Below are 15,000 nucleotides of genomic sequence, written 5' to 3' on the forward strand. Positions count from 1 at the left end.
GCTGAGACGTGGGATCCTCTCTGTTGGACCGAGTCCCCGAGAACCGTCTTCAGAGAGAAGTTCAGGAGGTGAGTCGCTGTGTGGTTCACCATGAGGGACATTCTGTGGACCTGGGGAGAGACTTAGTTATCATTAACCTGTATGATATGGACCTGGGGAGGGACTAGTTATCATTAGCCTGTATGATATGGACCTGGGGAGAGACTAGTTATCATTAACCTGTATGATATGGACTTGGGGAGGGACTAGTTATCATTAGCCTGTATGATATGGACCTGAGGAGAGACTAGTTATCATTAACCTGTATGATATGGACTTGGGGAGGGACTAGTTATCATTAGCCTGTATGATATGGACCTGAGGAGAGACTAGTTATCATTAACCTGTATGATATGGACTTGGGGAGGGACTAGTTATCATTAGCCTGTATGATATGGACCTGAGGAGAGACTAGTTATCATTAACCTGTATGATATGGACTTGGGGAGGGACTAGTTATCATTAACCTGTATGATATGGACCTGGGGAGAGACTAGTTATCATTAGCCTGTATGATATGGACCTGGGGAGGGACTAGTTATCATTAGCCTGTATGATATGGACCTGGGGAGGGACTAGTTATCATTAGCCTGTATGATATGGACCTGGGGAGAGACTAGTTATCATTAACCTGTATGATATGGACCTGGGGAGGGACTAGTTATCATTAGCCTGTATGATATGGACTTGGGGAGGGACTAGTTATCATTAACCTGTATGATATGGACCTGGGGAGGGACTAGTTATCATTAACCTGTATGATATGGACTTGGGGAGGGACTAGTTATCATTAACCTGTATGATATGGACCTGGGGAGGGACTAGTTATCATTAGCCTGTATGATATGGACCTGGGGAGGGACTAGTTATCATTAGCCTGTATGATATGGACCTGGGAGGGACTAGTTATCATTAACCTGTATGATATGGACTTGGGGAGGGACTAGTTATCATTAACCTGTATGATATGGACCTGGGAGGGACTAGTTATCATTAACCTGTATGATATGGACTTGGGGAGGGACTAGTTATCATTAACCTGTATGATATGGACTTGGGGAGGGACTAGTTATCATTAACCTGTATGATATGGACCTGGGGAGGGACTAGTTATCATTAGCCTGTATGATATGGACCTGGGGAGGGACTAGTTATCATTAACCTGTATGATATGGACTTGGGGAGGGACTAGTTATCATTAACCTGTATGATATGGACCTGGGGAGGGACTAGTTATCATTAACCTGTATGATATGGACTTGGGGAGGGACTAGTTATCATTAACCTGTATGATATGGACCTGGGGAGGGACTAGTTATCATTAGCCTGTATGATATGGACTTGGGGAGGGACTAGTTATCATTAACCTGTATGATATGGACCTGGGGAGGGAATAGTTATCATTAACCTGTATGATATGGACCTGGGGAGGGACTAGTTATCATTAGCCTGTATGATATGGACTTGGGGAGGGACTAGTTATCATTAGCCTGTATGATATGGACCTGGGGAGAGACTAGTTATCATTAGCCTGTATGATATGGACCTGGGGAGGGACTAGTTATCATTAGCCTGTATGATATGGACCTGGGGAGAGACTAGTTATCATTAACCTGTATGATATGGACCTGGGGAGGGACTAGTTATCATTAGCCTGTATGATATGGACCTGGGGAGAGACTAGTTATCATTAACCTGTATGATATGGACCTGGGGAGAGACTAGTTATCATTAACCTGTATGATATGGACTTGGGGAGGGACTAGTTATCATTAACCTGTATGATATGGACCTGGGGAGGGACTAGTTATCATTAACCTGTATGATATGGACCTGGGGAGAGACTAGTTATCATTAACCTGTATGATATGGACTTGGGGAGAGACTAGTTATCATTAGCCTGTATGATATGGACCTGGGGAGGGACTAGTTATCATTAACCTGTATGATATGGACTTGGGGAGAGACTAGTTATCATTAACCTGTATGATATGGACTTGGGGAGGGACTAGTTATCATTAACCTGTATGATATGGACCTGGGGAGGGACTAGTTATCATTAGCCTGTATGATATGGAACTGGGGAGAGACTAGTTATCATTAGCCTGTATGACGTGGACCTGGGGAGAGACTAGTTATCATTAACCTGTATGATATGGACCTGGGGAGAGACTAGTTATCATTAACCTGTATGATATGGACCTGGGGAGGGACTAGTTATCATTAACCTGTATGATATGGACCTGGGGAGGGACTAGTTATCATTAACCTGTATGATATGGACTTGGGGAGGGACTAGTTATCATTAACCTGTATGATATGGACTTGGGGAGGGACTAGTTATCATTAACCTGTATGATATGGACTTGGGGAGGGACTAGTTATCATTAACCTGTATGATATGGACTTGGGGAGGGACTAGTTATCATTAACCTGTATGATATGGACCTGGGGAGAGACTAGTTATCATTAACCTGTATGATATGGACCTGGGGAGGGACTAGTTATCATTAACCTGTATGATATGGACCTGGGGAGGGACTAGTTATCATTAACCTGTATGATATGGACTTGGGGAGGGACTAGTTATCATTAACCTGTATGATATGGACTTGGGGAGGGACTAGTTATCATTAACCTGTATGATATGGACCTGGGGAGGGACTAGTTATCATTAGCCTGTATGATATGGAACTGGGGAGGGACTAGTTATCATTAACCTGTATGATATGGACCTGGGGAGAGACTAGTTATCATTAGCCTGTATGATATGGACCTGGGGAGGGACTAGTTATCATTAGCCTGTATGATATGGACCTGGGGAGGGACTAGTTATCATTAGCCTGTATGATATGGACCTGGGGAGAGACTAGTTATCATTAACCTGTATGATATGGACTTGGGGAGGGACTAGTTATCATTAGCCTGTATGATATGGAACTGGGGAGAGACTAGTTATCATTAGCCTGTATGATATGGAACTGGGGAGGGACTAGTTATCATTAACCTGTATGATATGGACCTGGGGAGAGACTAGTTATCATTAGCCTGTATGATATGGACCTGGGGAGGGACTAGTTATCATTAGCCTGTATGATATGGACCTGGGGAGAGACTAGTTATCATTAGCCTGTATGATATGGACCTGGGGAGAGACTAGTTATCATTAACCTGTATGATATGGACTTGGGGAGGGACTAGTTATCATTAACCTGTATGATATGGACTTGGGGAGGGACTAGTTATCATTATCCTGTATGATATGGACTTGGGGAGGGACTAGTTATCATTAACCTGTATGATATGGACCTGGGGAGGGACTAGTTATCATTAACCTGTATGATATGGACTTGGGGAGGGACTAGTTATCATTAACCTGTATGATATGGACCTGGGGAGGGACTAGTTATCATTAGCCTGTATGATATGGAACTGGGGAGAGACTAGTTATCATTAACCTGTATGATATGGAACTGGGGAGAGACTAGTTATCATTAGCCTGTATGATATGGAACTGGGGAGAGACTAGTTATCATTAACCTGTATGATATGGACTTGGGGAGGGACTAGTTATCATTAACCTGTATGATATGGACCTGGGGAGGGACTAGTTATCATTAGCCTGTATGATATGGAACTGGGGAGAGACTAGTTATCATTAGCCTGTATGATATGGAACTGGGGAGAGACTAGTTATCATTAGCCTGTATGATATGGACCTGGGGAGGGACTAGTTATCATTAGCCTGTATGATATGGACCTGGGGAGAGACTAGTTATCATTAACCTGTATGATATGGAACTGGGGAGAGACTAGTTATCATTAACCTGTATGATATGGACTTGGGGAGGGACTAGTTATCATTAACCTGTATGATATGGACCTGGGGAGGGACTAGTTATCATTAGCCTGTATGATATGGAACTGGGGAGAGACTAGTTATCATTAGCCTGTATGATATGGACCTGGGGAGGGACTAGTTATCATTAGCCTGTATGATATGGACCTGGGGAGAGACTAGTTATCATTAACCTGTATGATATGGACCTGGGGAGAGACTAGTTATCATTAACCTGTATGATATGGACTTGGGGAGGGACTAGTTATCATTAACCTGTATGATATGGACCTGGGGAGGGACTAGTTATCATTAACCTGTATGATATGGACCTGGGGAGGGACTAGTTATCATTAGCCTGTATGATATGGACCTGGGGAGAGACTAGTTATCATTAGCCTGTATGATATGGACCTGGGGAGAGACTAGTTATCATTAGCCTGTATGATATGGAACTGGGGAGGGACTAGTTATCATTAGCCTGTATGATATGGAACTGGGGAGGGAGTAGTTATCATTAGCCTGTATGATATGGACCTGGGGAGGGACTAGTTATCATTAGCCTGTATGATATGGAACTGGGGAGGGACTAGTTATCATTAACCTGTATGATATGGACCTGGGGAGGGACTAGTTATCATTAGCCTGTATGATATGGACCTGGGGAGAGACTAGTTATCATTAGCCTGTATGATATGGACCTGGGGAGGGACTAGTTATCATTAGCCTGTATGATATGGACTTGGGGAGAGACTAGTTATCATTAGCCTGTATGATATGGACCGGGGGAGGGACTAGTTATCATTAGCCTGTATGATATGGACCTGGGGAGAGACTAGTTATCATTAGCCTGTATGATATGGAACTGGGGAGGGAGTAGTTATCATTAGCCTGTATGATATGGACCTGGGGAGAGACTAGTTATCATTAACCTGCATAACGTGGACCTGGGGAGAGACTAATTATCATTAGCCTGTATGACGTGGACCTGGGGAGAGACTAGTTATCATTAGCCTGTATGACGTGGACCTGGGGAAGGACTAGTTATCATTAGCCTGTATGACGTGGACCTGGGGAGAGACTAGTTATCATTAGCCTGTATGACGTGGACCTGGGGAGAGACTAGTTATCATTAGCCTGTATGACGTGGACCTGGGGAAGGACTAGTTATCATTAGCCTGTATGACGTGGACCTGGGGAAGGACTAGTTATCATTAGCCTATATGATATGGACCTGGGGAGGGACTAGTTATCATTAGCCTGTATGATATGGACCTGGGGAGGGACTAGTTATCATTAGCCTGTATGACGTGGACCTGGGGAGAGACTAGTTATCATTAGCCTGTATGACGTGGACCTGGGGAGGGACTAGTTATCATTAACCTGTATGATATGGACCTGGGGAGAGACTAGTTATCATTAGCCTGTATGACGTGGACCTGGGGAAGGACTAGTTATCATTAGCCTGTATGACGTGGACCTGGGGAAGGACTAGTTATCATTAGCCTGTATGATATGGACCTGGGGAGGGAGTAGTTATCATTAGCCTGTATGATATGGACCTGGGGAGGGACTAGTTATCATTAGCCTGTATGATATGGACCTGGGGAGGGACTAGTTATCATTAGCCTGTATGACGTGGACCTGGGGAAGGACTAGTTATCATTAGCCTGTATGACGTGGACCTGGGGAAGGACTAGTTATCATTAGCCTGTATGATATGGACCTGGGGAGGGACTAGTTATCATTAGCCTGTATGATATGGAACTGGGGAGGGACTAGTTATCATTAGCCTGTATGATATGGACCTGGGGAGGGACTAGTTATCATTAGCCTGTATGACGTGGACCTGAGGAGAGACTAGTTATCATTAGCCTGTATAACGTGGACCTGGGGAGGGACTAGTTATCATTAGCCTGTATGATATGGACCTGGGGAGGGACTAGTTATCATTAACCTGTATGACGTGGACCTGAGGAGAGACTAGTTATCATTAGCCTGTATAACGTGGACCTGGGGAGGGACTAGTTATCATTAACCTGTATGATATGGACCTGGGGAGGGACTAGTTATCATTAGCCTGTATGACGTGGACCTGGGGAGAGACTAGTTATCATTAGCCTGTATGATATGGACCTGGGGAGGGACTAGTTATCATTAACCTGTATGACGTGGACCTGAGGAGAGACTAGTTATCATTAGCCTGTATGATATGGACCTGGGGAGAGACTAGTTATCATTAGCCTGTATGACGTGGACCTGGGGAGAGACTAGTTATCATTAGCCTGTATGATATGGACCTGGGGAGAGACTAGTTATCATTAGCCTGTATGATATGGAACTGGGGAGGGACTAGTTATCATTAGCCTGTATGATATGGACCTGGGGAGAGACTAGTTATCATTAACCTGTATGATATGGACCTGGGGAGAGACTAGTTATCATTAGCCTGTATGATATGGACCTGGGGAGAGACTAGTTATCATTAACCTGTATGATATGGACCTGGGGAGAGACTAGTTATCATTAGCCTGTATGACGTGGACCTGAGGAGAGACTAGTTATCATTAACCTGTATGATATGGACCTGGGGAGAGACTAGTTATCATTAGCCTGTATGACGTGGACCTGGGGAGAGACTAGTTATCATTAGCCTGTATGATATGGACCTGGGGAGGGACTAGTTATCATTAACCTGTATGACGTGGACCTGAGGAGAGACTAGTTATCATTAGCCTGTATAACGTGGACCTGGGGAGGGACTAGTTATCATTAACCTGTATGATATGGACCTGGGGAGGGACTAGTTATCATTAACCTGTATGACGTGGACCTGAGGAGAGACTAGTTATCATTAGCCTGTATGATATGGACCTGGGGAGGGACTAGTTATCATTAGCCTGTATGATATGGACCTGGGGAGGGACTAGTTATCATTAACCTGTATGATATGGACCTGGGGAGGGACTAGTTATCATTAACCTGTATGATATGGAACTGGGGAGGGACTAGTTATCATTACCCTGTATGATATGGACCTGGGGAGGGACTAGTTATCATTAACCTGTATGATATGGACCTGGGGAGAGACTAGTTATCATTAGCCTGTATGACGTGGACCTGGGGAAGGACTAGTTATCATTAGCCTGTATGACGTGGACCTGGGGAAGGACTAGTTATCATTAGCCTGTATGATATGGACCTGGGGAGGGAGTAGTTATCATTAGCCTGTATGATATGGACCTGGGGAGGGACTAGTTATCATTAGCCTGTATGATATGGACCTGGGGAGGGACTAGTTATCATTAGCCTGTATGACGTGGACCTGGGGAAGGACTAGTTATCATTAGCCTGTATGATATGGACCTGGGGAGGGACTAGTTATCATTAGCCTGTATGACGTGGACCTGAGGAGAGACTAGTTATCATTAGCCTGTATAACGTGGACCTGGGGAGGGACTAGTTATCATTAACCTGTATGATATGGACCTGGGGAGAGACTAGTTATCATTAGCCTGTATGACGTGGACCTGGGGAGGGACTAGTTATCATTAGCCTGTATGATATGGACCTGGGGAGGGACTAGTTATCATTAGCCTGTATGACGTGGACCTGAGGAGAGACTAGTTATCATTAGCCTGTATGATATGGACCTGGGGAGAGACTAGTTATCATTAGCCTGTATGACGTGGACCTGGGGAGGGACTAGTTATCATTAACCTGTATGATATGGACCTGGGGAGGGACTAGTTATCATTAACCTGTATGACGTGGACCTGAGGAGAGACTAGTTATCATTAGCCTGTATAACGTGGACCTGGGGAGGGACTAGTTATCATTAACCTGTATGACGTGGACCTGAGGAGAGACTAGTTATCATTAGCCTGTATAACGTGGACCTGGGGAGGGACTAGTTATCATTAACCTGTATGACGTGGACCTGAGGAGAGACTAGTTATCATTAGCCTGTATGATATGGACCTGGGGAGGGACTAGTTATCATTAGCCTGTATGATATGGACCTGGGGAGGGACTAGTTATCATTAACCTGTATGATATGGACCTGGGGAGGGACTAGTTATCATTAACCTGTATGATATGGAACTGGGGAGGGACTAGTTATCATTACCCTGTATGATATGGACCTGGGGAGGGACTAGTTATCATTAACCTGTATGATATGGAACTGGGGAGGGACTAGTTATCATTACCCTGTATGATATGGACCTGGGGAGAGACTAGTTATCATTACCCTGTATGATATGGAACTGGGGAGGGACTAGTTATCATTAGCCTGTATGATATGGACCTGGGGAGGGACTAGTTATCATTAGCCTGTATGATATGGACCGGGGGAGGGACTAGTTATCATTAGCCTGTATGATATGGACCTGGGGAGGGACTAGTTATCATTAACCTGTATGATATGGACCCCGGGAGAGACTAGTTATCATTAACCTGTATGATATGGACCTGGGGAGGGACTAGTTATCATTATCCTGTATGATATGGGCCTGGGGAGGGACTAGTTATCATTAGCCTGTATGATATGGACCTGGGGAGGGACTAGTTATCATTAGCCTGTATGACGTGGACCTGGGGAGAGACTAGTTATCATTAACCTGCATAACGTGGACCTGGGGAGAGACTAGTTATCATTAACCTGCATAACGTGGACCTGGGGAGGGACTAGTTATCATTAACCTGCATAACGTGGACCTGGGGAGAGACTAGTTATCATTAACCTGTATGATATGGACCTGGGGAGGGACTAGTTATCATTAACCTGTATGATATGGAACTGGGGAGGGACTAGTTATCATTACCCTGTATGATATGGACCTGGGGAGGGACTAGTTATCATTAACCTGTATGATATGGAACTGGGGAGGGACTAGTTATCATTACCCTGTATGATATGGACCTGGGGAGAGACTAGTTATCATTACCCTGTATGATATGGAACTGGGGAGGGACTAGTTATCATTAGCCTGTATGATATGGACCTGGGGAGGGACTAGTTATCATTAGCCTGTATGATATGGACCGGGGGAGGGACTAGTTATCATTACCCTGTATGATATGGACCTGGGGAGAGACTAGTTATCATTAGCCTGTATGATATGGACCTGGGGAGGGACTAGTTATCATTAACCTGTATGATATGGACCCCGGGAGAGACTAGTTATCATTAACCTGTATGATATGGACCTGGGGAGGGACTAGTTATCATTATCCTGTATGATATGGGCCTGGGGAGGGACTAGTTATCATTAGCCTGTATGATATGGACCTGGGGAGGGACTAGTTATCATTAGCCTGTATGACGTGGACCTGGGGAGAGACTAGTTATCATTAACCTGCATAACGTGGACCTGGGGAGAGACTAGTTATCATTAACCTGCATAACGTGGACCTGGGGAGGGACTAGTTATCATTAACCTGTATAACGTGGACCTGGGGAGGGACTAGTTATCATTAACCTGTATAACGTGGACCTGGGGAGGGACTAGTTATCATTAACCTGCATAACGTGGACCTGGGGAGGGACCTGTATAATCAGCTCTGATCCCTCAGTTAGAACACAGATTTAAAGCAGCAGGATGTAAACAGAGGAAAACAGTGTGTGTGTGTGTGTGTGTGTGTGTGTGTGTGTGTGTGTGTGTGTGTGTGTGTGTGTGTGTGTGTGTGTGTGTGTGTGTGTGTGTGTGTGTGTGTGTGTGTGTGTGTGTGTGTGTGTGTGTGTGTGTGTGTGTGTGTGTGTGTGTACCTGGTCCAGGTGGAGCTGCACCTGGTCTCCGGTCTTCAGGGGTCCAGCTGTGGTCACCTGATGCACAACGTACCCCCCCGCCTGCTCCACGGCCTCCACAGGAAACGGGACGTCCTGAGACAGGAAACAGTCAGAGCTACGCTAACAGAAGCTAATGGGCAGGTAAACTTCCCATGATGCATTTCCCCTCTCACCTGCAGACCGTCCCGGGTGAAGTATCCCTGGTCGTGTGACTGCCCCCCCTGTTCAGAGTAGAAACAGGTCTGATCCAGAACCACGAAGCAGCGCTGCCCCTCCCCCACCTCCGAGACCAGAGAGCTGCCGTCATACAGGGCCAGCACCACCGCACTGCATGCTGGGAACACTGGGAGACAGACAGGTGAGACAGGTGAGAGACAGACAGGTGAGACCAGAGAGCTGCCATCATACAGGGCCAGCACCAACGCACTGCATGCTGGGAACACTGGGAGACAGGTGAGACAGGTGAGACAGACAGGAGAGACAGACAGGTGAGACAGACAGGTGAGACGGACCGGAGAGACAGACAGGTGAGACAGAAAGGTGAGACAGGTGAGACAGAAAGGAGAGACAGGTGAGACAAACAGGTGAGACAACAGCAAGTGAGACAGGCGGAGGGTAAGGCAGAGACAGGTGAGACACTCAACACAAATGCAATTCCAAAATTGTGGAAGTCAGCGTATGTCCTGCGTTTGCTAAAAGGAGGGGAAGCCACCTTATTAAATAATTATAAGCCAATCTCTAAGTTGTCAGTTCTGGCTAAGGTTCTTGAACGCCTAGTGAGTGAACAGGTAAAGGAGTTTTTATGTAAGAATGACATCCTGTCTAAACATCAGTCAGGCTTCAGAAAGAAACACAGCACCATCACTGCCACAATGAAAGAGATGAATGACATTAGGAGTATTTTAGATAATAAACAGAGTTGTGCAGCTCTATTTATTGACCTGTCCAAAGCGTTTGATACCGTCGATCATCACATCTTAAAGCAGAGGCTACTCAGTACTGACATATCCAGCCATGCAGTGGGGTGGTCTGTGAACTACCTCTCTGAAAGGTCCCAATGTGTTCACTTTGATGGGCTGTCTTCTGAGTGGTTAAACATTACTAATGGTGTTCCTCAAGGTTCTGTTTTAGGTCCACTTTTATTCTCCATATCAACAGTTTAGGTGAAAATGTGGATGAAGCTACTTTACATTTGTATGGGGATGATCCCGTGATGTACTGAGCAGGTCCCTCCATTCAGGAGGCTGGTGTTAAATTACAGGCTGTTTTTAACATTATTCAGACTCAGCTCTCTGAACTCAAGCTTCTTTTAAATGTTGATCAAACCAAGATAATGCTCTTTTCTAAAGCTAAAAAGAGACCAGAGCCTGTTTTAGATATTGTATCTACGCAAGGAACAAAACTTGAAGTGGTTGCCTGTTACAAATACCTTGGTATCTGGCTTGATGATTGTCTCTCTTTTAAACTTCATGTCAATAACCTGCTTAGAGAGGTGAGGGTTAGGCTAGGTTTCTTTTTCAGGAACAAGTCCTGTTTCTCTCTTGAGGCCAGGAAAAGGCTCTGTGACCTTTTGACCTGTGCTGGACTATGGTGATCTGATCTATATGAATGCACCTGCCCATTGCCTGGTCAAACTAGATGCTGCGTATCACAGTGCTCTGAGATTTGTGACAAACAGTAAAGCATTAACCCATCACTGTACCCTGTGTGCAAGGGCAGGTCTGCCTTCACTAACTGTACGGAGGCTCAGTCACAGTACATGTTTATTTATAAAGCCATGTTGGGTAAACTCCCGTATTATATCAGCTCTCTGATCACACAGAGAGCTGTAAGCAGCTATGGTCTGAGATCTCATGATGTAGTATTGTTAGATGTCCCAAGAGCAAGGACTGTCTTAGGTGAGACAGCTTCTATGTGCGCAGCTCCACTTGCTTGGAACAATCTTCAGCAAGAATTGAAACTGAGCGATCTCATTCCTCTGCATGTCTTTAAAGCTAGGCTAAATGAAATGCTCGTTGATACTATGGGCACTTGTAAATGTCTATAACTATCTAAATGTATCCTGTAAATATAATTTATGATGTCCTTTATTGTTTTATGTTTCATGTGGAACCTATATGCTGCAGGTCTCCCTTGAAAAAGAGATCTATGATCTCAATGGGACCAACCTCGTTAAATAACGGTTTGAAATTAAATTAAATGAAGACTGGTGAGTAAGGCGGAGGGTGAGACAGTACCGTATCTGTCTTGCTGCAGGCTGTACTGGTACTTCAGGCTGTCGTCGGTGTGAGGGACTCTGAGACGCTGCAGCTCCGCCAGACTGAGGACGTCCAACACCTGAGACTGAACACCTGTCTGACCCCCAGACTTCACCTGAGAGAGACGAACAGGTTTCAGCTGAGACAGACAAGTTTCAGATGAGACAGACAGGTTTCAGATGAGAGACCGGTTTCAGCTGAGAGACAAATAGGTTTCAATAGAGAGACAGGTTTCAGATGAGAGGGACAGGTTTCAGCTGAGAGGGACAGGTTTCAGATGAGAGAGACAGGTTTCAGCTGAGAGGGACAGGTTTCAGCTGAGAGGGACAGGTTTCAGATGAGAGACAGGTTTCAGATGAGAGACAGGTTTCAGCAGAGAGACAGACAGGTTTCAGATGAGGGACAGGTTTCAGCTGAGAGAGACAGGTTTCAGCTGAGAGGGACAGGTTTCAGCTGAGAGAGACAGGTTTCAGATGAGAGACAGGTTTCAGCAGAGAGACAGACAGGTTTCAGATGAGGGACAGGTTTCAGCTGAGAGGGACAGGTTTCAGCTGAGAGAGACAGGTTTCAGATGAGAGAGACAGGTTTCAGCTGAGAGGGACAGGTTTCAGCTGAGAGAGACAGGTTTCAGATGAGAGACAGGTTTCAGCAGAGAGACAGGTTTCAGATGAGAGAGACAGGTTTCAGCAGAGAGACAGGTTTCAGATGAGAGGGACAGGTTTCAGCAGAGAGTGAGACCTGCTCAGGTGTGTGTGGGTCAGAGTGAGACCTGCTCAGGTGTGTGTGGGTCAGAGTGAGACCTGCTCAGGTGTGTGTGGATCAGAGTGAGACCTGCTCAGGTGTGTGTGGGTCAGAGACCTGCTCAGGTGTGTGTGGGTCAGAGTGAGACCTGCTCAGGTGTGTGTGGGTCAGAGACCTGCTCAGGTGTGTGTGGATCAGAGTGAGACCTGCTCAGGTGTGTGTGGGTCAGAGTGAGACCTGCTCAGGTGTGTGTGGGTCAGAGTGAGACCTGCTCAGGTGTGTGTGGGTCAGAGTGAGACCTGCTCAGGTGTGTGTGGGTCAGAGACCTGCTCAGGTGTGTGTGGATCAGAGTGAGACCTGCTCAGGTGTGTGTGGATCAGAGTGAGACCTACTCAGGTGTGTGTGGGTCAGAGACCTGCTCAGGTGTGTGTGGGTCAGAGTGAGACCTGCTCAGGTGTGTGTGGATCAGAGTGAGACCTGCTCAGGTGTGTGGGTCAGAGTGAGACCTACTCAGGTGTGTGTGGGTCAGAGTGAGACCTGCTCAGGTGTGTGTGGGTCAGAGTGAGACCTGCTCAGGTGTGTGTGGGTCAGAGTGAGACCTGCTCAGGTGTGTGTGGGTCAGAGTGAGACCTGCTCAGGTGTGTGTGGGTCAGAGACCTGCTCAGGTGTGTGTGGGTCAGAGTGAGACCTGCTCAGGTGTGTGTGGGTCAGAGTGAGACCTGCTCAGGTGTGTGTGGGTCAGAGTGAGACCTGCTCAGGTGTGTGTGGATCAGAGTGAGACCTGCTCAGGTGTGTGTGGGTCAGAGTGAGACCTGCTCAGGTGTGTGTGGATCAGAGTGAGACCTGCTCAGGTGTGTGTGGGTCAGAGTGAGACCTGCTCAGGTGTGTGTGGATCAGAGTGAGACCTGCTCAGGTGTGTGTGGATCAGAGTGAGACCTGCTCAGGTGTGTGTGGATCAGAGTGAGACCTGCTCAGGTGTGTGTAGGTCAGAGTGAGACCTACTCAGGTGTGTGTGGATCAGAGTGAGACCTGCTCAGGTGTGTGTGGATCAGAGTGAGACCTGCTCAGGTGTGTGTGGGTCAGAGTGAGACCTGCTCGGGTGTGTGTGGATCAGAGTGAGACCTGCTCAGGTGTGTGTGGGTCAGAGACCTGCTCAGGTGTGTGTGGGTCAGAGACCTGCTCAGGTGTGTGTGGGTCAGAGTGAGACCTGCTCAGGTGTGTGTGGGTCAGAGTGAGACCTGCTCAGGTGTGTGTGGATCAGAGTGAGACCTGCTCAGGTGTGTGTGGATCAGAGTGAGACCTGCTCAGGTGTGTGTGGATCAGAGTGAGACCTGCTCAGGTGTGTGTGGATCAGAGTGAGACCTGCTCAGGTGTGTGTGGATCAGAGTGAGACCTGCTCAGGTGTGTGTGGATCAGAGTGAGACCTGCTCAGGTGTGTGTGGGTCAGAGTGAGACCTGCTCAGGTGTGTGTGGATCAGAGTGAGACCTGCTCAGGTGTGTGTGGGTCAGAGTGAGACCTGCTCAGGTGTGTGTGGGTCAGAGTGAGACCTGCTCAGGTGTGTGTGGATCAGAGTGAGACCTGCTCAGGTGTGTGTGGATCAGAGTGAGACCTGCTAAGGTGTGTGTGGGTCAGAGTGAGACCTGCTCAGGTGTGTGTGGGTCAGAGTGAGACCTGCTCAGGTGTGTGTGGGTCAGAGTGAGACCTGCTCAGGTGTGTGTGGATCAGAGTGAGACCTGCTCAGGTGTGTGTGGATCAGAGTGAGACCTGCTAAGGTGTGTGTGGATCAGAGTGAGACCTGCTCAGGTGTGTGTGGATCAGAGTGAGACCTGCTCAGGTGTGTGTGGGTCAGAGTGAGACCTGCTCAGGTGTGTGTGGGTCAGAGTGAGACCTGCTCAGGTGTGTGTGGATCAGAGTGAGACCTGCTCAGGTGTGTGTGGATCAGAGTGAGACCTGCTCAGGTGTGTGTGGGTCAGAGTGAGACCTACTCAGGTGTGTGTGGGTCAGAGACCTGCTCAGGTGTGTGTGGGTCAGAGTGAGACCTGCTCAGGTGTGTGTGGGTCAGAGTGAGACCTGCTCAGGTGTGTGTAGGTCAGAGTGAGACCTGCTCAGGTGTGTGTAGGTCAGAGTGAGACCTGCTCAGGTGTGTGTGGGTCAGAGACCTGCTCAGGTGTGTGTGGATCAGAGTGAGACCTACTCAGGTGTGTGTGGGTCAGAGACCTACTCAGGTGTGTGTGGGTCAGAGACCTGCTCAGGTGTGTGTAGGTCAGAGTGAGACCTACTCAGGTGTGTGTGGGTCAGAGTGAGACCTACTCAGGTGTGTGTAGGTCAGAGT

At 47.0% G+C, this 15,000-nt stretch overlaps 1 protein-coding gene across 1 annotated transcript in view; it reads right to left on the reverse strand.

Moving 5' to 3' along the window:
- Window positions 1-5: 5 nt before the first annotated feature.
- LOC307045084 (alanine--tRNA ligase, mitochondrial-like) overlaps window positions 6-15,000 on the reverse strand; it is a gene marked incomplete at its 3' end in the record, with an annotated part of 34,526 nt that continues 19,531 nt past the window's right edge. The window contains exons 11-14 of the mRNA XM_079690588.1: window positions 11,906-12,041; window positions 9,842-10,011; window positions 9,648-9,761; window positions 6-110 (exon numbers count right to left, since the gene is read on the reverse strand). Coding sequence (XP_079546714.1) covers window positions 6-110; window positions 9,648-9,761; window positions 9,842-10,011; window positions 11,906-12,041 — 525 coding nt within the window. The remainder of the gene's footprint in view (window positions 111-9,647; window positions 9,762-9,841; window positions 10,012-11,905; window positions 12,042-15,000) is intronic.

This window comes from Notothenia rossii (assembly GCF_949606895.1).
Source record: "Notothenia rossii genome assembly, chromosome: 1".
In the NCBI taxonomy this organism is placed as follows: domain Eukaryota; kingdom Metazoa; phylum Chordata; class Actinopteri; order Perciformes; family Nototheniidae; genus Notothenia; species Notothenia rossii.